Genomic DNA, 26,182 nt, shown 5'->3' with positions numbered 1-26,182 from the left:
ACAATCCCCCCTGGAGCAATGTGGGTTTAAGGGCCTTTCTAACCACCAACCTTCTGGGTCCCAGTAAAGCCGCTTAGCCACTATGATAGAGGCTGTCTGAAAAAACCCACTTATAATGAAATATAAATTTATTCACTGAATTAATATCAGAGTGTAACTCCTGTCTCTAAATACAGAATTTTTTAGATCTGATCTTTACCCATTTTCCACAGAGCTACGCCACTGTTACAGACACCTTCATTGGACAGATCTGTATACGAGTCTGGAGAGAAGAACAATGAAAGAATGGAAACAGTCTCTCAGTGAAGGAGTGTTTAAAAGTGTAGAGAGGAGTGTTGTTACTGGGGTCAGAGAATGATACCTGCCCCCTGTCCCAGTCCAGCTGCACTCTGACCCTCTGGAGTTCCCTCTGCACAGTGAGGGCTGTAGATGGGGAGGTCAGGGCTGTGTATTTCCCACTCTCATACTTATATATACTCCACACTCCTCCTGTTGAGTTCATATTCATATCCCCTTTCCTGCTGATGGACTCTTTAACCACACCCACCCACCAGTTCCCACCCCCCACTTCTACATCCCAGCAGTGTCTCCCTGAGCTGAATCCCTCAGAGCCCAGCACCCAATACCACCCATCAAATCTCTCTGGATTATCAGGAACCTGCTGTCCCTCATCACTGTATCTCACACTGGTCAGATCCTCAGACAGTGAGAGGTCGGGATGTGCTGTGTTTGGGTCCAGAGTCACAGGAGCTGAAGGGACAGAGAATGGGACGTCAGCACTGATCTGCACAAAGGGACATATTGGGCTTCAAAGGATATGTACTGGTCTTCAACAAAGCCACCATTACAACTTAAAAACTAAAATATGAAACTATTTCAAAAAACTATTTCACACAGTGTATAATAATTGGAAGAGGGAACAAAACCTCCTTCCCCTTCAATGCAGTATCAGTGTTAAAGCAGAATTTTATTATGAGCATCAGTGAGATTAAGGACTGGTGCTCAGTCTCTTCACTCCAGGGCTCTAACAGACAGGACCAATATGACTCTCACTGGCTTCATCAGCTTGTGGAAAGGATGCTGAAGATTCCCCCTGTACAGTGACAATGTGGAGCTCCCTGCCCCCAGTACTCACTGTATTGAACAGTCCCCAGCATCTTCTCCCACACTCTGTACTTCAGATTGCTCAGGTGCTTGGCCACATCAATCAGCACTCCTGAGACCTTCTCTGGATCCCCCAGTGTGCACTGGGCTCTGCAATAATACTCAGGAGTCACTTGTGCTGTGGGTGTGGCTTCATTACCATAGAAGATTTTCAGCAGCAACATCAGATCTTCATTCTGTAAGAAAATGGCTCCATCCCTCTCAGCGTTCTGCCACACAGCCCCACTGAGAAACACACACTCACAGCCCCACTGAGAGACACACACTCACAGCCCCACTGAGAGACACACACTCACAGCCCCACTGAGAGACACACACTCACAGCCCCACTGAGAGACACACACTCACAGCCCCACTGAGAAACACACACTCACAGCCCCACTGAGAGACACACACTCACAGCACCACTGAGAAACACACACTCACAGCCCCACTGAGGGACACACACTCACAGCCCCACTGAGAGACACACACTCACAGCCCCACTGAGAGACACACACTCACAGCCCCACTGAGAGACACACACTCACAGCCCCACTGAGAGACACACACTCACGGCCCCACTGAGAGACACACATTCACAGCCCCACTGAGGGACACACACTCACAGCCCCACTGAGAGACACACACTCACAGCCCCACTGAGAGACACACACTCACAGCCTCACTGAGAAACACACACTCACAGCCTGACCCCATTGAGAGACACACACTCACAGCCCCACTGAGAGACACACACTCACAGCCCCACTGAGAGACACACACTCACAGCCCCACTGAGAGACACACACTCATAGCCTGACCCCACTGAGAGACACACACTCACAGCCTGACCCCACTGAGAGACACACACTCACAGCCCCACTGAGAGACACACACTCACAGCCCCACTGAGAGACACACTCACAGCCCCACTGAGAGACACACACTCACAGCCCCACTGAGGGACACACACTCACAGGAGCTGATGAGAGAGGATGCAGTCTCCTTACCTGTTCTGGGAATCCTTGTAGTTCTGAAATAAGGAGAGGGAATAATTATGACTGCAGCAAATACTCATTCCAGTTAAACTGTGAATCGACAGGAGCATCTGACTGCATGTTACTGAACATGCTATTCATAGGACATGTTACATAGAAACTAAATATGTGGCTTTAACACAGTTGTATATGTGTAAAATGTGTGCCTGTAGGATGATGAATGTAGGATGATTCATAAATAAATTGTTTAAAACATACAAAAATAAGACTTTCATTTTACCACTTGATAAAGCGTTGAAGAGATTTTATGATATTAGCCAGTTTACATGAAACGGTGTTTTAGAGAATACTATACTTTATGAATGAATGTGTGTGAGCATTAACAGCAGTGTGTAGAGTCCTCCAGACACAGAGTGATCGGGTCTTACCTGCAGGAATGAGATGTCTTCAGCTCCCAGCTCCTGTTCTATGGCTCTGATCTGTTCTGAAAGGGATGATATCTCTTCTGTCATCTTCTCAATCTTCTCCTTCATCATCTGACTCTTCTGCTCCTCTTCCTCCCTCAGTGCAGTGATCCTGGCTGCCTCTTCATCTTTTAGGAACTGCTGAAGTTTCTCAAACTCCATCTTTATCTGTCTCTCTGTGTGCTGGGCCTGGCTCTGGAATAAACATTATTCACCATCATTTCAGCACAATCCAGAGCTGCATTTTCAACACTGTGATTTAAAGGCCTCAGTTCAGTACCTTGATGTGCTCTGCTGTTTGATCACAGATTAGTTTCACTGCATTGAAGGCTTTTAGCTTCTCCTGCAGTGGAGCCATTGCAGTCCTGAGTTTCTCCTGGAAAGAAATGACAGTCCACACTTTACTGAGGAAACAGACCCACAGTAAACTTCACTGCCTACACAGACAGCACAAGAGCCCCTGCTCAGACAGAGGGGAGCCAGAATGGAGACTCAGGTCACAGCGTGTAGAAAGCAATGTACAAAACTATAAAATCAGAGCTACAAAGTGAGGTGTTGTTGGGAGTGTTTCACTTGTGTATGTGTGAGTATTTCACATGTGTGTGTATGTACAGGGGGGTCCAAAGAAGAGCAAGAAGCAGAATGCAGAATCCACAATCACCTGACCTCAACCCCACTGAACATTTATGGGGGCACTTGAAGACGGACAAAAGCCAATAATTGAGTAAGTCGCAGGGTTGCCAGTTCCTTTCTACCCTGGGTGTGTCCAAGTGTCCCTGAGCAAGACACCTAATCCCCAAATGCTCCTGACAAGCTGGTTGGTGCCTTGCATGGCAACCAATCACCGGTGGTGTGTGAGTGTGTGAATGAATGGGTGAATGAGAAGCATCAATTTTACAGCACTTTGGATGAAGGCCAACCATCTACCATTTACCTTTCATCAGGTTTTGGGCACGTTGCCGTAAAAGCAATCGGTGGACATACCAAGAAGAAATTCTGAAATTAATGTCATCTTTTAACTCAAAATGTTATGCTGATAATGTAATTAGGAATAAAGAAGTTTGTATTAAATGAGAAAAGAATGCAAAATAGAAGCATTTTCAGGAGTGGTCTCCCCACTCTATGTGTGAGTGTTTCACATGGGTATGTGTGAGTGTTTCACATGTGTATGTGTGAGTGTTTCACATGGGTATGTGTGAGTGTTTCACATGGGTATGTGTGAGTGTTTCACATGGGTATGTGTGAGTGTTTCACATGTGTATGTGTGAGTGTTTCACATGTGTATGTGTGAGTGTTTCACATGGGTATGTGTGAGTGTTTCACATGGGTATGTGTGAGTGTTTCACATGGGTATGTGTGAGTGTTTCACATCGGTATGTGTGTTTCACATGTGTATGTGTGAGTGTTTCACATGGGTATGTGTGAGTGTTTCAAATGTGTATGTGTGAGTGTTTCACATGGGTAGGTGTGAGTGTTTCACATGGGTATGTGTGAGTGTTTCACATGTGTATGTGTGAGTGTTTCACATGTGTATGTGTGAGTGTTTCACATGTGTATGTGTGAGTGTTTCACATGAGTATGTGTGAGTGTTTCACATGTGTATGTGTGAGTGTTTCACATGGGTATGTGTGAGTGTTTCACATGTGTATGTGTGAGTGTTTCACATGTGTATGTGTGAGTGTTTCACATGTGTATGTGTGAGTGTTTCACATGTGTATGTGTGAGTGTTTCACATGGGTATGTGTGAGTGTTTCACATGTGTATGTGTGAGTGTTTCACATGGGTATGTGTGAGTGTTTCACATGTGTATGTGAGAGTGTTTCACATGGGTATGTGTGAGTGTTTCACATGTGTATGTGTGAGTGTTTCACATGGGTATGTGTGAGTGTTTCACATGTGTATGTGTGAGTGTTTCACATGGGTAGATGTGACTGTTTCACATGTGTATGTGTGAGTGTTTCACATGGGTATGTGTGAGTGTTTCACATGTGTATGTGTGAGTGTTTCACATGGGTAGGTGTGAGTGTTTCACATGGGTATGTGTGAGTGTTTCACATGGGTAGGTGTGAGTGTTTCACATGTGTATGTGTGAGTGTTTCACATGGGTATGTGTGAGTGTTTTACATGTGTATGTGTGAGTGTTTCACATGTGTATGTGTGAGTGTTTCACATGGGTAGGTGTGAGTGTTTCACATGGTTATGTGTGAGTGTTTCACATGGGTAGGTGTGAGTGTTTCACATGGGTATGTGTGAGTGTTTCACATGTGTATGTGTGAGTGTTTCACATGGGTAGGTGTGAGTGTTTCACATGTGTATGTGTGAGTGTTTCACATGGGTAGGTGTGAGTGTTTCACATGGGTATGTGTGAGTGTTTCACATGGGTAGGTGTGAGTGTTTCACATGTGTATGTGTGAGTGTTTCACATGGGTATGTGTGAGTGTTTCACATGTGTATGTGTGAGTGTTTCACATGTGTATGTGTGAGTGTTTCACATGGGTAGGTGTGAGTGTTTCACATGGTTATGTGTGAGTGTTTCACATGGGTAGGTGTGAGTGTTTCACATGGGTATGTGTGAGTGTTTCACATGTGTATGTGTGAGTGTTTCACATGGGTAGGTGTGAGTGTTTCACATGGGTAGGTGTGAGTGTTTCACATGGGTAGATGTAAGCAATGTTTGAATTTTGCTCTCGACCGCCTCTCAGTTTTGGATATGTGTGTGTTTGGTTATGGTTTTGTTCTGTGCTTATTTCTGATGATGTAGTAAACTTCATAAAATTAAAACCCAGCTATTTGAAGCCCAAATATTTAGGAAAAGTGGAAGGAGCAATGGCAGAGGATCACCAGGGAAGAACCCCACATCTGGAGATATCTATGGGACTAACCTGCTCCTCTCTCTTCCCCCCCCCTCCTGACCCTCTCTCCTTCCACTCTCTCCTGCCCCCCCCCCTTTATTAGTTTTGTGAACTAAACGGTCATGACGAAGCCCAACTTCATCAATATATAAATATTTTTGATCATCCCATTTTCCATACCCTGTAATCAGTATTATCTGCAGTTTAACTTGTAAATAGTTAGTTGTTAAAGTCTAAATTCTGTGATCAAAGACTTACCTTATTCTCTTCTGCAGCCTCCTGAACTGGTAGCATTTTATGTTTTTCATGTTTTCTTGAAGTTTGACAGATAACACAGACGGGTATTTGATCATCCAAACAGAAGAGTTTGAGTTTCTCACTGTGCAGACTGCAGAGCACTTCAGATCCTGCTTCAGCTCTCTGACTTCTCTCCTTTAAGAACGCCTCACAGGTATTCCTCAGAGAAAGGTTAATTGGAGGAAAATCCATAGAGGCTCTTCTCCTGCAGACTGGGCACTCTCGAGATTCCTTCTGATCCCAGTACTGCTGCAGACAGGCCTTACAGAAGCTGTGACTGCATCTCAGGACAACAGGATCCCTGAAGATTTCAGAGCACACAGGACAGGAGAGTTCCTCTTCCAGGAGAGAAGATCCAGAGGCCATTCTGTCCCGTCTGTTCAGTCTCTGCTAAATCTGCAGTTTGGTTTCACTTTTACTTACTGCTGTTACACAAACTTAAATTAGACTGTCTTTAAATTAGTCTCAAGTCTCTGCTCTTCTCAGTCAATATCTTGAGAAAAGCTTTTGTTTCTGAAACATATTCACGGTCAAATCATATCATAACACTCCCAGTGTAATTACATTTCCCCCGTGTGAGACTGTACTTCCCTCTTCCTGTTTGAACGTCTGATTATCAGAGACACTTCCTGCAGGGGGCAGCATTGTGCGGTTTGAGTGTCTGATCTGCCAGCAGATTCACACCAGCCCTGTTCTTCAGGGTCTGGCAGTTCACTCATGTTAAATTTAATCTTACACCTTAAAGGTCAAAGATCTTCCCAAAGATTTTTTCCTTAACATTGACAAAATCCAGGTTTTCGGGATTATCATTTGCTTTATGCTTGAATTTGATGTCTCACAAATTGTGAGTTTTAGTGGTCATGTGTCCATAAGTTCATCAAATAAGATCTACAGTTGCAATTAAAATTATTCAACCCCCATTGCAGATTAGGTTTATTGGCAAAATATACAATTTCTCAGCTGTTTGCAATAAACAAATGACACAAGAACTGTTTAAGTAGTTCAATGAAACATAATATTACAAAATATTACAAGGGTTTTTAACCACATTCAACACAAAATGCTACTTTTAATCACTACTGCTGTCTCAAAATGATTCAACCCCTTCATGACAAGCATCTTCAGTACTTAGTAGAGCACCCTTTTGCTGTTATGACCTGCTGCAAACGCGATGCATAGCCAGACACCAGCTTCTGACAGCGTTCCTGAGGAATCTTAGCCCATTCCTCATGGGCAATGGCCTCCAGTTCAGTAATATTCTTGGGTGTGCGTTTGGCAACCGCCTTCTTCAAATCCCACCAGAGATTTTCTATGGGGTTCAAGTCAGGCGACTGTGACGGCCACTCTAGAATCTTCCATTGCTTCTTCTGAAACCAAGCCTTGGTGGACTTTGAGGTATGCTTGGGATCATTGTCCTGCTGTAAGGTCCAACTACGCCCAAGCTTCAGCTTCATCACAGACGGCATGAGGTTTTTCCCTAAGATTTCCTGATACTTGACTGAATCCATCGTGCCCTCCACATGCTGCAGGTTTCCAGTGCCAGAGGCAGCAAAGCAGCCCCAGAGCATCACCGAGCCACCGCCATGCTTCACTGTAGGCAGGGTGTTCTTTTCAGCATATGCTTCATTCTTCTTCCTCCAGGCATACCGCTGATCCATGGGCCCAAAAAGTTCCATCGCTCCACAGAACAGAATTCCAAAACTTCTGTGGCTTATTTAGATGGTTTTGAGCATATTGGAGCTGACTTTTCTTGTGCTTTTGGGTCAGTCGTGGTGTACGTCTTGGAGTCCGGGCATGGAGCCCTTCAGTGTTCAGTATGCGCCTTACTGTGCAAACTGAAACCTCAGTGCCTGCTGCCACCAAGTCTTGCTGCAGGTGTTTTGCAGTCACTCTTGGGTTTTTGACCACTTGCCTCCTCAGGAATCTGGTGGCAGCCACTGATAGCTTCCTCTTTCTGCCATGTCCAGGTAGTGTAGCCACTGTTCCTTTAACTTTAAACTTGCGAACTATGCTTCCAACTGTATCTCTAGGAACATTCAGTGCTTTTGCTATCTTTTTGTATCCTTTTCCTTGTTTGTGCAAATATTTATAACATGCAATCAAACGTCACTCTCAACAAACCCCTAGCCAGTCCAGGTATTTATGCGTTTTATCTCAAGCACACCTGAACTCATTAGTTGCACCAGGTGTGCTTGAAACAGGGGGTTGAATAATTTTGAGACAGCAGTAGTGCTTAAAAGTGGCATTTTTAATTGAATGTGGATTGAAATCCTTGTAATATTTTATAATATTATGTTTCATTGAACTACTTAAACAGTTCTTGTGTAATTTGTTTATTGCAAACAGCTGAGAAATTGTATATTTTGCCAATAAACCTAATGTGCAATGGGGGTTGAATAATTTTCATTGCAACTGTAATTAACCTCAGTCTAATTGTTTAGGACAGAGAGTGAAACCAGCGGCCCCGGGCCCCATCCCACCGGGGGAGCATCAGAGGAGCTCAAACGCGTTGCCCATGACAACCTTCAGCCCTGTTTCCATGTGAGGGACACAAGCCCCAAACCACACGAGCCAATGCTGCCATCTAGAGGTGATCATGCGCTACTACAGCCACTCTGAAGATCATACACTGGGAAGGTGAATACAAATATTACAATAAGGATTGTATCTCAGAATATGTCTTGTGTTAACATAAGGGTTGCAGTTAGGGTTCATCTAAGGATTGCGGTTGAAGTTACTCATCATAACGGTCTTAAAACACATTTGTATTTATTTATTTCATCATGGTTGTAACATGAACTGTAGCAGTTACCTGGATGGGGTGCCATACCCTCTGAATGGGAAATCAGAAGAATGGAAATGAAACAACACGGGAAACAGAAATGGCGAATGAAAGGGGAAACACCTACAGTCCCTAAAAGATAAAAACCCTCAATGGCTGCCTGACCAAAATAAGCCCCTGAGAGACTCAGAATTCCCCCAGAGTCAGCTTCAGCACAATAAAGGAAACACAGCAAAGCAACAGAATGCACTGTCCCAAGGGAAGGGTTCACAGCCACATGCTAACATCACAGATTACACTCACAGACTGTGCGTCGTTATGGCTTCTGGTTTAGCCACATGCTAACATCACAGGTTACACTCACAGACTGTGCGTCGTTATGGCTTCTGGTTTAGCCACATGCTAACATCACAGGTTACACTCACAGACTGTGCGTCGTTATGGCTTCTGGTTTAGCCACATGCTAACATCGCAGGTTACACTCACAGACTGTGTGTTGTTATGGCTTCTGGTTTAGCCACATGCTAACATCACAGATTACACTCACAGACTGTGCGTCGTTATGGCTTCTGGTTTAGCCACATGCTAACATCGCAGATTACACTCACAGACTGTGCGTCGTTATGGTTTCTGGTTTAGCCACATGCTAACATCGCAGGTTACACTCACAGACTGTGCGTTGTTATGGCTTCTGGTTTAGCCACATGCTAACATCGCAGGTTACACTCACAGAAGGTGTGCGTTGTTATGGTTTTAATATAATTATCAGGAATGGGGAGATGGAATTTCTCACTTATTGTGCATTAGGGATTCATCCCCTTCCCCTCTGAACTGCATACTCTACACCCATCCTGTTGACTTTATAGATTACCTGCTATTTAATACCTGAACATGTTACTATATCGACCTATATGCCAGTATAACCTATATAGCCGGGTTCCTATAGATCTCTTCCCCTGGGGAGTTTTTTCTCACCACTGTTTGAGGGTTTTTCTCCGAGTAGGTATTCGTAACCTCGTGTTATCTGGGGGCTCAGGGCTGGCATTCCCCATGTTTTCTTTCATTCTGTTACTCTGTGAAGCGTCTTTTGGTGAGGTCATCAGTGAAAAGCCCTATACAAATAAGTCATAAGTCATTTGTGATTTTGTGCATTTTTCAGCACAAAGATGGCATGCATTTCATTCAAATCTAACCAGATTATCTATATCTATATCTATATATATATTTCTGCAATAAAAATCAGGCAGAGATGATCAGTATTTTGAGTTTGTTTTATTATTGTACTTCAAGCAATTGAACAGAATTACTAATTTTCAAAATGGTCATTATTTCCAAAAGACTTCAAGATAAAACAAAATTCTGTACAGTATATGTTAATGAAACTGGACAATTCATCATCTTAACTTGCTGGAAATAAAACAAAGACCAAAAAAATTTTAAAAGCCTTCATCAAAAAGTAACATTCACAAAGATTATCAGTGATTTCAACATTGGAAACATTTTCTGTACAGAAATCCGGTGGGTCCCAGGTGATGTCCCACCCCTCCAACTCAACACAGGAATCAGAGTTTCTCTTGAAACGTCCAGGACTTTAAATCAATGAATCGATTTTCTTAGATCTTAATTCCCTTAAATTCCCTGACTGGACATGAGACTCCCCTCTCCAGCAGCCCTACAGGGCAGTGTTTCGTGAGCCACGGACCCCTTGCCGAGCTCAGACCTCACGTTCCCACGAGCAGTACCCCACGAGGAGGTGTCTCGGGGACGAACTCTCTTTTCCTTTCAGTACTCCGAACGTCCTGGAGCCCTGGTAAGTTCTACTGAACTTCCAGCCCAGTCTCGAAGTGAAGGGTGTGATGCAAATCTGGTATACGATTTCCTGTATTCACTGTATTCCTCTAAGAGAACCTTTATCACATATGATTATAGTAAGATATACTTTATTATAATCAATCAAAATAATAGAGTTATACAGCTGACAGGTTAAACATCATCTTTCAGTTTGCTAATCACATACAAGTTCCATATACCCCTTTAGCTCTTTCTAATTTACCTTTCCACCAGATGTTAAATTCAAGGTACACCCCTCAAATACCCATCATTCTCTTTGGCCTTTACCTTATCCTATGGCGCGCAGAGGGAGCACACCACTCCAGCTTGACTACAGCTGTCTTGCGTTGCTCTCTCTTCAACAGCCCTTAGATATCTTCAACAGAAAAATTCTAAGATGCTATTTCTTCTCTCTTCTTTCTTCTTCTTTTTTCTTGCTTTTTAACATCTTAAAGCTCACTCCTTATATATCCTTAACTTGTATGAAAGTGTACCTTTTTTTGATAAGAAATGTCCCCAGTATACCGAGTGCAAAGACATTTATCTCTTATGCAACTTTTTTATGAACATATTCATCACTGTTATTTGTCTCCCTGTCATAGTCTCTCCTTGGACTCTCTCCAAACTTTATACAAACATCAGCTCAGCATGTTGAATCTCCTCCAAGGTTATGCTGGAACTCATTCTATGCATGGCATCAGTCAGAACTTTAACCTTGCTCCTTAGTACTCTAAATCTAAGTCCCCCGACTTCAGACTCCTCCGATGACAATTAGGGCTGCTCATTATCTCTGAACCACATATTTTTCCTCTTACGGGCGTTCTTGCTACCACCTCAATGGCGTGTGCGAGGGGTTAACAATGCATTCCTGCCTAACCCATCTTCTGTCAATCTCTCATCAGGGGAGCCTAGGGCCGGGTCCTCGACAAGTGTTTCCCAGCTCCAGTCCTCAGGACCCACTCTCACACACTCTCACACACTCACACACACACTCACACACTCTCACACACTCTCACACACTCTCACACACTCTCACACACTCTCACACTCACACTCTCACTCACACACTCACACACTCATACTCTCACACACTCTCACACACACACACTCTCTCACACACTCTCACACACACTCACACACACTCACACACACTCACACACTCTCACACACTCTCACACACTCTCACACACTCTCACACACTCTCACACACTCTCACACACTCTCACACTCACACACTCTCACACACTCACACTCTGCTCTTCTCCCTGTACACCAACAGCTGCACTTCCAGTCACCAGTCTGTCAAGCTCCTGAAGTTTGCGGATGACACCACCCTTATTGGACTTATCTCTGGTGGGGATGAGTCCGCCTACAGGTGGGAGATTGACCATCTGGTGACCTGGTGCAGTCAGAACAACTTGGAGCTCAACGCTGTAAAGACAGTGAAGATAGTTGAAGACTTTAGAAAGAACCCAGCCCCACCCACCCCCATCACCTTGAGAGACTCCCCTGTCAACATTGTGGAGTCATGCCGCTTTCTGGGAACCTCAAGTGGGAGCTGAACATCAGCTCCCTCACCAAAAAAGCCCAGCAGAGGATGTTCTTCCTGCGGCAGTTGAAGAAGTTCAACCTGCCAAAGACAATGATGCTGCACTTCTACACCGCCATAATGGAGTCCATCCTCACCTCCTCCATCACCATCTGGTATGCTGCTGCCACTGCCAAGGACAAGGGCAGACTGCAGCGTATCATCCACTCTGCAGAGAAGGTGATTGGCTGCAATCTGCCATCTCTTCAGGACCTGTATGCCTCCAGAACCCTGAGGCGTGCAGGAAGGATTGTGGCCGACCCCTCTCACCCCGGACACAGACTATTGGAAACACTCCCATCTGGCAGGAGGCTGCGGTCTATCAGGACCAAAACCTCTCGCCACAGAAACAGCTTCTACCCATCTGCAGCTGGCCTCATCAACAAGGCCGGGGGGACCCCCCACTGTCACAGAACCGTTACAACCGTTACAGACACGTTACATCAACTCCCTGTGATTAATGTCAACTAGGCCCGGGACCCCCCCCATTGTCACAGACTCTTATCCTGCCCCCATAGACTTTATATTTTATATTTTGCATTTTAATAATACTTCTCACACCCCGCTTCAGCATCATCTTGTATTGTAAATATTTCCATCCATCCATTATCTTAACCCGCTTATCCTGAACAGGGTCGCAGGGGGGCTGGAGCCTATCCCAGCATACATTGGGCGAAAGGCAGGAATACACCCTGGACAGGTCGCCAGTCCATCGCAGGGCACACACACTATTCACTCACACACTCATACCTATGGGCAATTTAGACTGTCCAATCAGCCTAACCTGCTTGTCTTTGGACTGTGGGAGGAAACCGGAGTGCCCGGAGGAAACCCACGCAAACACGGGGAGAACATGCAAACTCCACACAGAGAGGCCCCGGCCGACGGGGATTCAAACCCAGGACCTCCTTGCTGTGAGGCGGCAGTGCTAACCACTGCACCATCCGTGCCGCCCCCTATTGTAAATATTTATTTTTATTTTTATTTTTATTTTTATTTTTATTTTTATTTTTATTTTTATTTTTATTTTTATTTTTATTTTTATTTTTAATTTATATTTACATTCTAGATTAGATTCCACCTTATTTTATATCTATGTTTCTATTTTTTTTGTATTATTCTTTATGTTGTCTGCATGCACCCACTAACCACAGCAAATTCCTTGTATGTAAAAACTACATGGCGAATAAAGTGATTCTGATTCTGATTCTGATCACAACCATGCTACAACGCTCCCCCAACACATGCAAAACTATAACAATTCTTAATCTCGCTTCCATCAAACAGGATAATTTAAAGTTATAGTCTCATGTGATGGGAGACCAATGTCCTCCCAGGGGTGTGCTGCTGAACTGGAGGAGCTGTGCATCTGCACTCTGCTTCTCTCTGGGGGAGTCCTTCAGCTGGAGGAAGAGAGGCATGAGCCCCCCAGGACAGAAGCATGGCCCATCCCATGAAAAGCAAAAACAAAATGGAGGGTCAGTGGGCCCAGTCAGGAAGCAGCGCAGAGCGGAGGGAAACCAGGAAGCCATTACAATGTGTGTGAGAGACCCACCATGCACACATCAAGAGCAACCGTGCTGAGAGAACCGTGTGTGTGTGTGTGTCTGTGTGTGTGTGTGTGTGTGTGTGTGTGTGTGTGTGTGTGTGTGTGCGTCTGTGTCTGTGTGTGTCTTTGCATGTGTGTGTGTGCATGACTGGGACATGCAAGGTCAGTGGTTCTAATTCTGGTGTAGCCACAATAAGATCCACACAGCCGTTGGGCCCTTGAGCAAGGCCCTTAACCCTGCATTGCTCCAGGGGAGGATTGTCTCCTGCTTAGTCTAATCAACTGTAAGTTGCTCTGGATAAGAGCGTCTGCCAAATGGCAATAATGTAATGTAATGTAATGTGTGTGCGTGTGTTTGTGTTTTTGCTGTTTATGACTACATTTGTGCTGCATATTTTCTGTTTATGTATGCGGACCAAGCTGGTTTATTTTTGGCCGCCCTTGCTTTATTGTATGCCACACGTGTTCAGAAATGGAGAGCTTGCTCGTGCTAATGAATGAACTACCTGTAAATAGCGGTCTCATGTTCGTTTAGAATCATGTTAGCATTGTGTATTCCCATGTTAAGCTTATGGATAATTAATCGTCAGAATTTTGATTTAATTCAAATGTAAGAAAATGTACAGTCTTGAAATGAGAAAAGGCAAGTCTATATCTGAATCACCAACAGAATGAATGGTCTTGGGTTGGGTTGTTAAAAGTCTTCATTTTTAATGATAATTTTTCTGGGCATCCATAACACAGAAATGGCGCTATGTAGGTATATGAGAATGACTAGTTGGCCAGCGGGCCCGTTACCATTGTAGTCAACCTGCAATGTAGTATTGAGATTGGTTTTAAAACGAGTAAGATAAGGTCCACATTTTTCCATTTTCAACCAACCAACCAAAAGCCAACCAATGCAAGCAAATAGTGCACTGACAAGAATAGACATTTCTTCACTGAATTAATATCTGAGAATAACTAGACATTGGCTCAGGCGGTAAGAGCAGACAGCTGGCAGTTGGAGGGTTGCCGGCTCAATCCCGACCAAACCCCCAAATGCTCCTGACGAGCAGGCTGGTGCAATTCCCTGGTGTGTGAGTGTGTGTACGAATGGATGAATGAGAAGCATCAATTGTAAAGCCATTTGGGAACCATTGACTGTCAATACGGATGGTGCAGTGGGTAGCACTGCCGCCTCACAGCAAGGAGGCCCTGTGTTTGAATCCCGGTCGGCCGGGGCCTCTCTGTGTGGAGTTAGCATGTTCTTCCCGTGTTCATGTGGGTTTCCTCTGGGTACTCCGGTTTCCTCCCACAGTCCAAAGACATGCAGGTTAGGCTGATTGGAGAGTCTAAATTGCCCGTGGGTATGAGTGTGTGAGTAAATGGTGTGTGTGCCCGGCGATGGACTGGCGACCTGTCCAGGGTGTATTCCTGCCTTTCACCCAATGTATGCTGGGATAGGCTCCAGCCCCCCTGCGACCCTATTCAGGATAAGCGGGTTTTAAGGCCAGATCTTTACTCACTTTCCACAGAGCTACTCCACTGTTACAGACACCTTCATTGGACAGATCTGTATACGAGTCTGGAGAGAAGAAAAATTAAAGAATGGAAACAGTCTCTTGGTGAAGGAGTGTTTAAAAGTGTAGAGAGGAGTGTTGTTACGGGGGTCAGAAAATGACACCTCCCCCCTGTCCCAGTCCAGCTGCACTCTGACCCTCTGGAGTTCCCTCTGCACAGTGAGGGCTGTAGATGGAGAGGTCAGGGCTGCGTATTTCCCACTGCCATATTTAAATATACCCCACACTCCTCCTGCTGGCCTCAGATCAACAACCCCTTTCCTGCTGATGGACTCTTTAACCACACCCATGAACCAGTCCTCACCCCCCACTTCTACATCCCAGCAGTGTCTCCCTGAGCTGAATCCCTCAGAGCCCAGCACACAACCCCACCAATCAAATCTCTCTGGATTATCAGGAACCTGCTGTTTCTCATCACTGTCTCTCACACTGGTCAGATCCTCAGACAGTGAGAGTTTGGGATGTGCTGTATTTGGGTCCAGAGTCACAGGAGCTGAAGGGACAGAGAATGAGACGTCAGCACTGATCTGCACAAAGGGAAATTATGGGCTTCTCAGGATATTAACTGGTTTTCACCAAAATCACCATTACAACCTGAGAACAAATTAATTAAACAATATCAAAAAACAAAAAACATCTAAATCTATTTCACACAGTGTGTAATAATTGGAAGAGGGAGAAAAACCTCCTTCCCCTTCAATGCAGTGTCGGTGTTAAAGCAGCATTTTATAATGAGCATCAGTGAGATTAAGGACTGGTGCTCAGTCTCTTCACTCCAGGGCTCTTACACAGACAGGACCAATATGACTCTGACTGGCTTCATCAGCTTGTGGAAAGATGCTGAAGATTCCCCCTGTACAGTGACAATGTGGAGCTCCCTGCCCCCAGTACTCACTGTATTGAACAGTCCCCAGCATCTTCTCCCACACTCTGTACTTCAGATTGCCCAGGTGCTTGGCCACATCAATCAGTGCTCCTGAGACCTTCTCTGGATCCCCCAGTGTGCACTGGGCTCTGCAATAATATTCAGGAGTCACTTGTGCTGTGAGCGTGGCTTCATTACCATAGAAGATTATCAGCAGCAACATCAGATCTTCATTCTGTAAGAAAATGGCTCCATCCCTCCCAGCGTTCTGCCACACAGCCCCACTGAGACACACACTCACAGCCCCACTGAGAGACACACACTCACAGCCCCACTGAGAAACACACACTCACAGCCCCACTGAGAGACACACACTCACAGTCCCACTGAGAAACACACACTCACAGCCCCACTGAGAGACACACACTCACAGTCCCACTGAGAGACACACACTCACAGTCCCACTGAGAGACACACACCCACAGCCCCACTGAGAGACACACACTCACAGCCCCACTGAGAAACACACACTCACAGACCCACCCCACTGAGAGACACACACTCACAGCCCCACTGAGAGACACACACTCACAGCCCCACCCCACTGAGAAACACACACTCACAGCCCCACTGAGGGACACACACTCACAGCCCCACTGAGAGACACACACTCACAGCCCCACTGAGGGACACACACTCACAGCTCCACTGAGAGACACACACTCACAGCCCCACTGAGAGACACACACTCACTGCCCCACTGAGAAACACACACTCACAGCCCCACTGAGAGACACACACTCACAGCCCCACTGAGAGACACACACTCACAGCCCCACTGAGAGACACACACTCACAGCCCCACTGAGAGACACACACTCACAGGACCTGATGAGAGGATGCAGTCTCCTTACCTGTTCTGTGAATCCTTGTAGCTCTGAAATAAGGAGAGTGAATTATTATGACTGCAGCAAATATTCATTCCAGTTAAACTGTGAATCCACAGGACCATCTGACTGCATGTTACTGAACGTGCTTTACATCTGACATATTTCAGAGAAAACTAAATATGTGGCTTTAACACAGTTGCATGTGTAAAATGTGTGCGCTTTGGATGATAAATGTCGGATGACTAGTAAATAAAAAACGACCTACAAAAATTAGAATTCAACTGCTTGATAAAGTATTGAAGAGATTTGATTATATTAGCCAGTTTACATGAAAAGGTGTTTTAGAGAATATTATATATTATATTGTATAAATTAATGTGTGTGAGCATTAACAGCAGTTTGTATAGAGTCCTCCAGACACAGAGTGAACAGGTCTTACCTGCAGGAATGAGATGTCTTCAGCTCCCAGCTCCTGTTCTATGGCTCTGATCTGTTCTGAAAGGGATGATATCTCTTCTGTCATCTTCTCAATCTTCTCCTTCATCTTCTGACTCTTCTGCTCCTCTTCCTCCCTCAGTGCAGTGATCCTGGCTGCCTCTTCATATTTTAGGAACTGTTGAAGTTTCTCAAACTCCATCTTTATCTGTCTCTCTGTGTGCTGGGCCTGGCTCTGGAATAAACATTATTCACCATCATTTCAGCATAATCCAGAGCTGCATTTTCAACACTGTGATTTAAAGGCCTCAGTACAGTACCTTGATGTGCTCTGCTGTTTGATCACAGATTCGTTTCACTGCATTGAAGGCTTTTAGCTTCTCCTGCAGTGGAGCCAGTGCAGTCCTGAGTTTCTCCTGGAAAGAAATGACAGAGTCCACACTTTACTGAGGAAACAGACCCACAGTAAACTTCACTGCCTACACAGACAGCACAAGAGCCCCTGCAGAGACAGAGGGGAGCCAGAATGGAGACTCAGGTCACAGCTTGTCTAAAACAATGTTCAAAACTATAAAATCAGAGCTTACAAAGTGAGGTGTTGTTGAGTGTTTAACTTGTGTATGTGTGAGTATTTCACATGTGTGTGAGGACACATGAGTATGTATGTACAGTGGGGTCCAAAGAAGAGCAAGGAGTACTGCACAATCCACAGTCATCTGACCTCAACCCCACTGAACATTTATGGGGGCACTTGAAGACTGACCAAAGCCAAGCATTCAGTAACATCACAAGATGCCCTTTGGAACATTGTCAAATAATGCTGGGATAACATGAATCATCTGGTTTTGCACAAATTTGTCGAGTCCATGCCAGCTTGAGTGCCCGTTGCCAAATCTTTTAAAAGATTCAACTCTTGACTCAATTTGTTATCCTGATAATATAATTAGTAATGACGAAGTTTGTATTAGAAAACAATGGAAAAAAGAAGCATTTTCAAGAGTGGCCTCAGAGCTTTGGACCCCACTGCATGTGTGAGTGTTTCACATGTGTATTTGTGAGTATTTCACATGTGTATGTGTGAGTGTTTCACATGGGTATGTGTGAGTGTTCACGTGTATGTGTGAGTATTTCACATGTGTATGTGTGAGTGTTTCACATGGGTATGTGTGAGTATTTCACATGTGTATGTGTGAGTGTTTCACATGTGTATGTGTGAGTGTTTCACATGGGTATGTGTGAGTATTTCACATGTGTATATGTGAGTGTTTCACTTGTGTATGTTTGAGTGTTTCACATGGGTATGTGTGAGTATTTCACATGTGTATGTGTGAGTGTTTCACAGGTGTATATGTGAGTGTTTCACTTGTGTATGTTTGAGTGTTTCACATGGGTACATTCAAGCAAAGTTTCAATTTTGCCCTCAACAGCCCCTCATAGTTTTGGATATGTGTGTATGGTTGCGGTCTGTTGGTTTCACAAAAACAAACTTGCACATTCTGACCTGAAAATGATCAAAACTGTCTTCATTTCTTTACAGAGTCAATTTATATTAATAAGAAAAAAACACAGTTATTTTCGGCCCAAATATTCATGAAAACTAGAAGGACCCCTCTCCCTCCTGCCCCCCTCTCCTGTCACTCTATCGGTCATGTGACACATCGTGACAATACAGTAACTACCTCTATACATTCATATTGAATATTAATTATATTTCTGACACAATTTACGAGTTTGATTTAACTGTCAGTAGATGACAGCACTACAGAGCCCAACTTCATCAATATCCATTTTACATACCTTGTAGTCAGTATTATCTGCAGTATAACTTATAAATAGTTAGTTGTTAAAGTCTGAATTCTGTGATCAAACACTTACCTTATACTCTTCTGCAGCCTCCTGAACTGGTAGCATTTTATGGTTTTCATGTTTTCTTGAAGTTTGGCAGATAACACAGACGGGTATTTGATCCACCAAACAGAAGAGTTTGAGTTTCTCACTGTGCAGACTGCAGAGCACTTCAGATCCTGCTTTAGCTCTCTGACTTCTCTCCTTTAAGAACGCCTCACAGGCATTCCTCAGAGACAGGCTAATTGGAGGATAATCCATAGAAGCACTTCTCCTGCAAACTGGGCACTCTCGAGATCCCTTCTGATCCCAGTACTGCTGCAGACAGGCCTTACAGAAGCTGTGACTGCATCTCAGGACAACAGGATCCCTGAAGATTTCAGAGCACACAGGACAGGAGAGCTCCTCTTCCAGGAGAGAAGATCCAGACGCCATTCTGTCTCCGTCTGTTCAGTCTCTGCTCAATCTGCAGTTTGGTTTCACTTTTACTTACTGCTGTTACACAAATTAAATTAGTCTCAAGTCTGCTCTTCTCAGTCAATATCTTGAGAAAAGCTTTTGTTTCTGAAACATATTCACAGTCAAATCATATCATAAGACCGGAAATGTAATTATGTGTGAGACTTTGTACTTCCCGCTTCCTGTTTGAAATGTCCGATTATGGGAGACACTTCCTGCAGGGGGAAGCATTGTGTGGTTTGAGTGGCTGATCTAGCAGCAGATTCACACCAGATCACCAGATCTTCCCAAAGATTTTTTCCTTAACATTGACAAAATCCAGGTTTTCGGGATTATCATTTGCTTTATGCTTGAATTTGTTGTCTCCCAAATTGTGAGTTTTAGTGGTCATGTGTCCATAAGTTCTTCAAATGAGATCTACAGTTGCAATCAAAATTATTCAACCCCCATTGCACATTAGGTTTATTGGCAAAATATACCATTTCTCAGCTGTTTGCAATAAACAAATGACACAAGAACTGTTTAAGTAGTTCAATGAAACATATTATTACAAAATATTACAAGGATTTTTATCCACATTCATCACAAAATGCTACTTTTAATGACCAAGCCTTGGTGGACTTTGAGGTATGCTTGGGATCATTGTCCTGCTGGAAGGTCCAACGACGCCCAAGCTTCAGCTTCATCACAGACGGCATGAGGTTTTTCCCTAAGATTTCCTGATACTTGACTGAGCATCACTGAGCCACTGCCATGCTTCACTGTAGGCAGGGTGTTCTTTTTTCAGCGTATGCTTCATTCTTCTTCCTCCAGACATACCGCTGATCCATGGGCCCAAAAAGTTCCATCGCTCCACAGAACAGAATTCCAAAACTTTTGTGGCTTATTTAGATGGTTTTGAGCATATTGGAGTCGACTTTTCTTGTGCTTTTGGGTCAGTAGTGGTGTACGTCTTGGAGTCCGGGCACGGAGCCCTTCAGTGTTCAGTATGCGCCTTACTGTGCAAACTGAAACCTTAGTGCCTGCTGCCACCAAGTCTTGCTGCAGGTGTTTTGCAGTCACTCTAGGGTTTTTGACCACTTGCCTCCTCAGGAATCTGGTGGCAGCTGCTGATAGCTTCCTCTTTCTGCCACATCCAGGTAGTGTAGCCACTGTTCCTTTAACTTTACACTTGCGAACTATGCTTCCAACTGTATCTCTAGGAACATTCAGTGCTTTTGCTATCTTTTTGTATCCTTTTCCTTGTTTGTGCAAGTATTTCTAACATGCAATCAAACGTCACTCTCAACAAACCCCTAGCCAGTCCAGGTATTTATGTGTTTTATCTCAAGCACACTTGAACTCATTAGTTGCACCAGGTGTGCTTGAAACAGGGGGTTGAATAATTTTGAGACTGCAGTCGTGATTAAAAGTGACATTTTGTGTTGAATGTGGATAAAAATCCTTGTAATATTTTGTAATATTATGTTTCATTGAACTACTTAAACATTTCTTGTATAATTTGTTTATTGCAAACAGCTGAGAAATTGTATATTTTGCCAATAAACCTAATGTGCAATGGGGGTTGAATAGTTTTGATTGCAACTGTAATTAACCTCAGTCTAATTGTTTAAAATATAACACAAGAACAATGTGAGTATAGAACATGTATTGTTCATGGCATGCATGGCTTTTTCTGACATAATGTGGCTTCAGAGGATAAATCATCCCTCAAAACATGAAAAGTGGAATTATGAAAAATGAACAAGGTGTGAATATTGTGGCTCCAACACAAATACAGAGCCCCCCAGTACAGTGTGAAAACCAGTGGCCCCCAGTACAGAGTGAAAACCAGCGGCCCCGGGCCCCATCCCACCGGGGGAGCATCAGAGGGGTTCAAACGTGTTGTCCATGACAACCTTCAGCCCTGTATCCATGTGAGGGACACAAGCCCCAAACCACACGAGCCAATGCTGCCATCTAGTGGTGATCATGCGCTACTACAGCCACTCTGAAGACCATACACTGGGAAGGTGAATACAAATATTACAATAAGGATTGTATCTAAGAATATGAGTAGTGTTAACATAAGGGTTGCAGTTAGGGTTCATCTAAGGATTGCGGTTGAAGTTACTCATCATAACTGTCTTAAAACACATTTGTATTTATTTATTTCATGATGGTTGTAACATGAACTGTAGCAGTTACCTGGATGGGGTGCCAGACACGCAGGCACACACGCGCACGCACGCACACACACACACCAGTACTTACCTCCACGCACACATGCACGCACACACACACACCAGTACTTACCTCCACGCACACGTGCACGCACACACACACCAGTACTTACCTCCAAGCTCTACAATTACAGAAGAAAGACAAAACATCAATATTAACTACGTACAAAACATTTATTTTAATAATATTAAGCCTCCAAGGTTAAAAACTATCTCTGGTGTCTGTAAACGGAGTTACAGGATCACTGAGCTGGATAAATTCAGAGTCAAATCTGGAACCCTTCCAAGATTGGAAGATGGGCAGACGTAGGCTAGAAACAGCTGTTCCGGGTTGTACTCAGTGAATTTATCCAGCAACTCGGTGATCCTGCTTCCTGACCTAGGAAACCCTCTGAATGGGAAATCAGAAGAATGGAAATGAAACAACACAGGAAACAGAAATGGCGAATGAAAGGGGAAACACCTCCAGTCCCTAAAAGATACTAACACCTCAATGGCTGCCTGACCAAAATAAGCCCCTGAGAGACTCAGAATTCCCCCAGAGTCAGCTTCAGTACAATAAAGGAAACACAGCAAAGCAACAGAATGCACTGTCCCAAGGGAAGGGTTCCCAGCCACATGCTAACATCACAGATTACACACACAGACGGTGTTGTTATGGCTTCTGGTTTAGCCACATGCTAACATCGCAGATTACACTCACAGACTGTGCGTTGTTATGGCTTCTGGTTTAGCCACATGCTAACATCGCAGGTTACACTCACAGACTGTGTTGTTATGGCTTCTGGTTTAGCCACATGCTAACATCGCAGGTTACACTCACAGAAGGTGTGCGTTGTTATGGTTTTAATATAATTATCAGAAATGGGAAGATGGAATTTCTCACTTATTATGCATTAGGGATTCATCCCCTTCCCCTCTGAACTGCATACTCTACACCCATCCTGTGGACTTTATAGATTACCTGCTATTTAATACCTGAACATGTTACTATATCGACCTATAGGCCAGTATAACCTATATAGCCGGGTTCCTATAGATCTCTTCCCCTGGGGAGTTTTTCTCACCACTGTTTGAGGGTTTTTCTCCGAGTAGGTATTCGTCACCTCGTGTTATCTGGGGGCTCAGGGCTGGCATTCCCCAGGTTTTCTTTCATTCTGTCACTCTGTGAAGCGTCTTTTGGTGAGGTCATCAGTGAAAAGCCCTATACAAATAAGTCATAAGTCATTTGTGATTTTGTGCATTTTTCAGCACAAAGATGGCATGCATTTCATTCAAATCTAACCAGATTATCTATATCTATATCTATATATATATTTCTGCAATAAAAATCAGGCAGAGATGATCATTATTTTGAGTTTGTTTTATTATTGTACTTCAAGCAATTGAACAGAATTACTAATTTTCGAAATGGTCATTATTTCCAAAAGACTTCAAGATTAAACAAAATTCTGTACAGTATACAATAATGAAACTGGACAATTAATCATCTTAACTTGCTGGAAATAAAACAAAGACCAAAAAAAAGTTAAAAGCCTTCATCAAAAAGTAACATTCACAAAGATTATCAGTGATTTCAACATTGGAAACATTTTCTGTACAGAAATCCGGTGGGTCCCAGGTGATGTCCCACCCCTCCAACTCAACACAGGAATCAGAGTTTCTCTTGAAACGTCCAGGACTTTAAATCAATGAATCGATTTTCTTAGATCTTAATTCCCTTAAATTCCCTGACTGGACATGAGACTCCCCTCTCCAGCAGCCCTACAGGGCAGTGTTTCCCAGCTCCAGTCCTCAGGACCCACGCGCCAGAAGGTTTTAATGCAACCAGGAACTCACACACCTGATCTCACTAATCTAGGCCTTTTTTGTAGTTTGATTGGTTCAGTCATTAAATCAGGTGTGCGAGTTCCTGTTACAGCAAAAACCTTCTGAAGGAGACATCCACGAGCCTGTGAAAACGCAAGGTCAACGCCCCCCGCGGAATGTTCCAGCATGCATCAGGAAAGTGGGACTTCCCAGTGTCAGAGGAAAGACCACGCGCTCTCTCTCGCAAAGAAATGTCACTCACACACACTATCACACACTCACACACTCACACACTCACTCACACACTCACACACTCACACACTCACACACTCACTCACTCACTCACTCACTCACACACTCACACACTCACTCACTCACTCACTCACTCACACACTCACTCACACAATCACACACACACACTCACACACTCACACACTCACTCACTCACTCACTCACTCACACACTCACACACTCACACACTCACACACTCACTCACACAATCACACACACACACTCACACACTCACACACTCACTCACTCACTCACACACTCACACACTCACACACTCACTCACTCACACACTCACACACTCACACACTAACACACTCTCACACTCACTCACTCACTCACACACTCACACACTCACACACTCACACACTCACTCACTCACTCACACACTCACTCACTCACACACTCACTCACACACTCACTCACTCACACACTCACACACTCACACACTCACTCACTCACTCACTCACTCACACACTCACTCACTCACACACTCACTCACACACACTCACACACTCACTCACTCACTCACTCACTCACACACTCACTCACTCACTCACTCACACAGCTATTCCAAAATGGTAAAAAAAATAAATAAATAAGAATAAGAATGCACACATAGGTAAACACATAATTAGCATAACAACTTCATGCAAAAAATAAAATAGAAAATAAATCCCTCACTGGAAATCTTATTCCAATTGCAGTGTTGTCATGGAGACACGGGGCCTGTCCCCTGCTGAGTCTAATCAACTGTAAGTCCCTTTGAATAACTGTTATGTAATATAATCCTGCTCTGTGAAGCAGGGCCCTGTTCTCTCCTGCTAGCAAAGACTCCTCTGCTGGACGCTGGAGAAGTGTGATCAGGGGTCAGGGGTCAGGGGTCAGGGGTTACCCAAAACCACCTGCCCTGCCCCGCCCTGCACAGGTCTCATCCAATCAGGACACTCCCAGGTATAACCAGGAGCTCCCTCCAATCCCTAATCATCCTGTTCTTTATCTACTCCTAGCTCCACCCATCAGAAGAGGCTAAGAAATGCGGCAAGAAAAATAAATGAAGACGGGGAAATCGAGAACGTGAATTTGGCAAACATCAGTTTGAAGCCACGTCAGTTACAGGTGGGGAGAGGTGGACCCACAGGTCGATCATTTATACGTCAGGCTTCAGGAAAAATATTTCCACAAACGATGCACTCATTTTCCTCACAAGAAAGGAAAGTTTGCAGCACGTGAAGCTGGGAAAAAATCTTTCTTTCCCCTCTGCTCTTCTCCCTGTACACCAACAGCTGCACTTCCAGTCACCAGTCTGTCAAGCTCCTGAAGTTCGCGGACGACACCACCCTTTTTGGACTCATCTCTGGTGGAGCCTACAGGTGGGAGATTGACAATCTGGTAACCTGGTGCAGTCAGAACAACTTGGAGCTCAACACTGTAAAGACAGTGGAGATAGTTGTAAACTTCAGAAAGAACCCAGCCCCACCCGCCCCCATCACCTTGAGAGACTCCCCTGTCGAAATTGTGGAGTCCTGCCACTTTCTGTGAACCATTATCTCCCAGGACCATCAGCTCCCTCACCAAAAAAGCCCAGCAGAGGATGTTCTTCCTGCGGCAGTTGAAGAAGTTCAACCTGCCAAAGACAATGATGGTGCACTTCTACACCGCCATAATGGAGTCCATCCTCACCTCCTCCATCACCATCTGGTATGCTGCTACCACTGCCAAGGGCAAGGGCAGACTGCAGCGTATCATCCACTCTGCAGAGAAGGTGATTGGCTGCAATCTGCCATCTCTTCAGGACCTGTACACCTCCAGAACCCTGAGGTGTGCAGGAAGGATTGTGGCCGACCCCTCTCACCCCGGACACAGACTGTTAGAAACACTCCCCTCTGGCAGGAGGCTGAGGTCCATCAGGACCAAAACCTCTCGCCACAGAAACAGCTTCTTCCCATCTGCAGCTGGCCTCATCAACAAGGCCCGGGGGACCCCCCACTGTCACAGAACCATTACAACCGTTACAGACATGTTACATCAACGAACTGTCTCCCTGTGATTAATGTCAACTAGGCCCGGGACCCCCCCATTGTCACAGACTCTTATCCTGCCCCTATAGCCCATGGCACATCCTCATGGAGATCTAGTGTCTTCTCCTCATCCCTCTCCTTCTCCTCTTTTGAATTTCATGCGGTTTCTGTTACTCTGCCGTGCAAGCTGTTTGTTATTGTTGTTTACCGCCCCCCGGGTCCTCTGGGGAACTTTTTGGATGAGATGGACATCCTCCTCAGCTCCTCACCTGTCAATGAC

General features: G+C 44.5%; 2 protein-coding genes across 2 annotated transcripts; both read right to left on the bottom strand.

Annotated features, from left to right (window-relative positions):
* Positions 1-214: 214 nt before the first annotated feature.
* On the bottom strand, positions 215-6,123 carry LOC133111851 (E3 ubiquitin-protein ligase TRIM35-like). The gene is made up of 6 exons (XM_061222476.1): positions 5,719-6,123; positions 2,889-2,984; positions 2,573-2,803; positions 2,157-2,179; positions 1,136-1,254; positions 215-750 (listed from the first exon to the last, which is right to left on the bottom strand). Exons 1-6 carry the CDS (start codon positions 6,121-6,123, stop codon positions 215-217), a joined length of 1,410 nt encoding a protein of 469 aa, XP_061078460.1.
* Positions 6,124-15,025: 8,902 nt separating this feature from the next.
* On the bottom strand, positions 15,026-19,538 carry LOC133111850 (E3 ubiquitin-protein ligase TRIM35-like). The gene is made up of 6 exons (XM_061222475.1): positions 19,134-19,538; positions 17,579-17,674; positions 17,263-17,493; positions 16,848-16,870; positions 15,964-16,082; positions 15,026-15,561 (listed from the first exon to the last, which is right to left on the bottom strand). The coding sequence occupies exons 1-6, from the start codon at positions 19,536-19,538 to the stop codon at positions 15,026-15,028; spliced, it is 1,410 nt and encodes a 469-aa protein (XP_061078459.1).
* Positions 19,539-26,182: the final 6,644 nt, after the last annotated feature.

The sequence above is a fragment of the Conger conger genome, chromosome 15 (assembly GCF_963514075.1).
Source record: "Conger conger chromosome 15, fConCon1.1, whole genome shotgun sequence".
Classification (NCBI taxonomy): Eukaryota; Metazoa; Chordata; class Actinopteri; order Anguilliformes; family Congridae; genus Conger; species Conger conger.
The sequence above is the reverse complement of the archived record's forward strand: the minus strand, read 5'-3'. Positions and strand labels throughout refer to the sequence as shown.

Coding starts and splice junctions, on each gene's coding strand:
- LOC133111851 (XM_061222476.1), bottom strand. CDS start 6,123: ATGGCCTCTGGATCTTCTCTCCTGGAAGAGGAACTCTCCTGTCCTGTG. Junction 2,804..2,888: donor AAACAGCAGAGCACATCAAG/GTACTGAACTGA, acceptor TGTTTATTCCAG/AGCCAGGCCCAGCACACAGA. Junction 751..1,135: donor GCTGGGGACTGTTCAATACA/GTGAGTACTGGG, acceptor CTGTCCCTTCAG/CTCCTGTGACTCTGGACCCA.
- LOC133111850 (XM_061222475.1), bottom strand. CDS start 19,538: ATGGCGTCTGGATCTTCTCTCCTGGAAGAGGAGCTCTCCTGTCCTGTG. Junction 16,871..17,262: donor AAGACATCTCATTCCTGCAG/GTAAGACCTGTT, acceptor TCCTTATTTCAG/AGCTACAAGGATTCACAGAA. Junction 16,083..16,847: donor TACAAGGATTCACAGAACAG/GTAAGGAGACTG, acceptor ATATTATTGCAG/AGCCCAGTGCACACTGGGGG.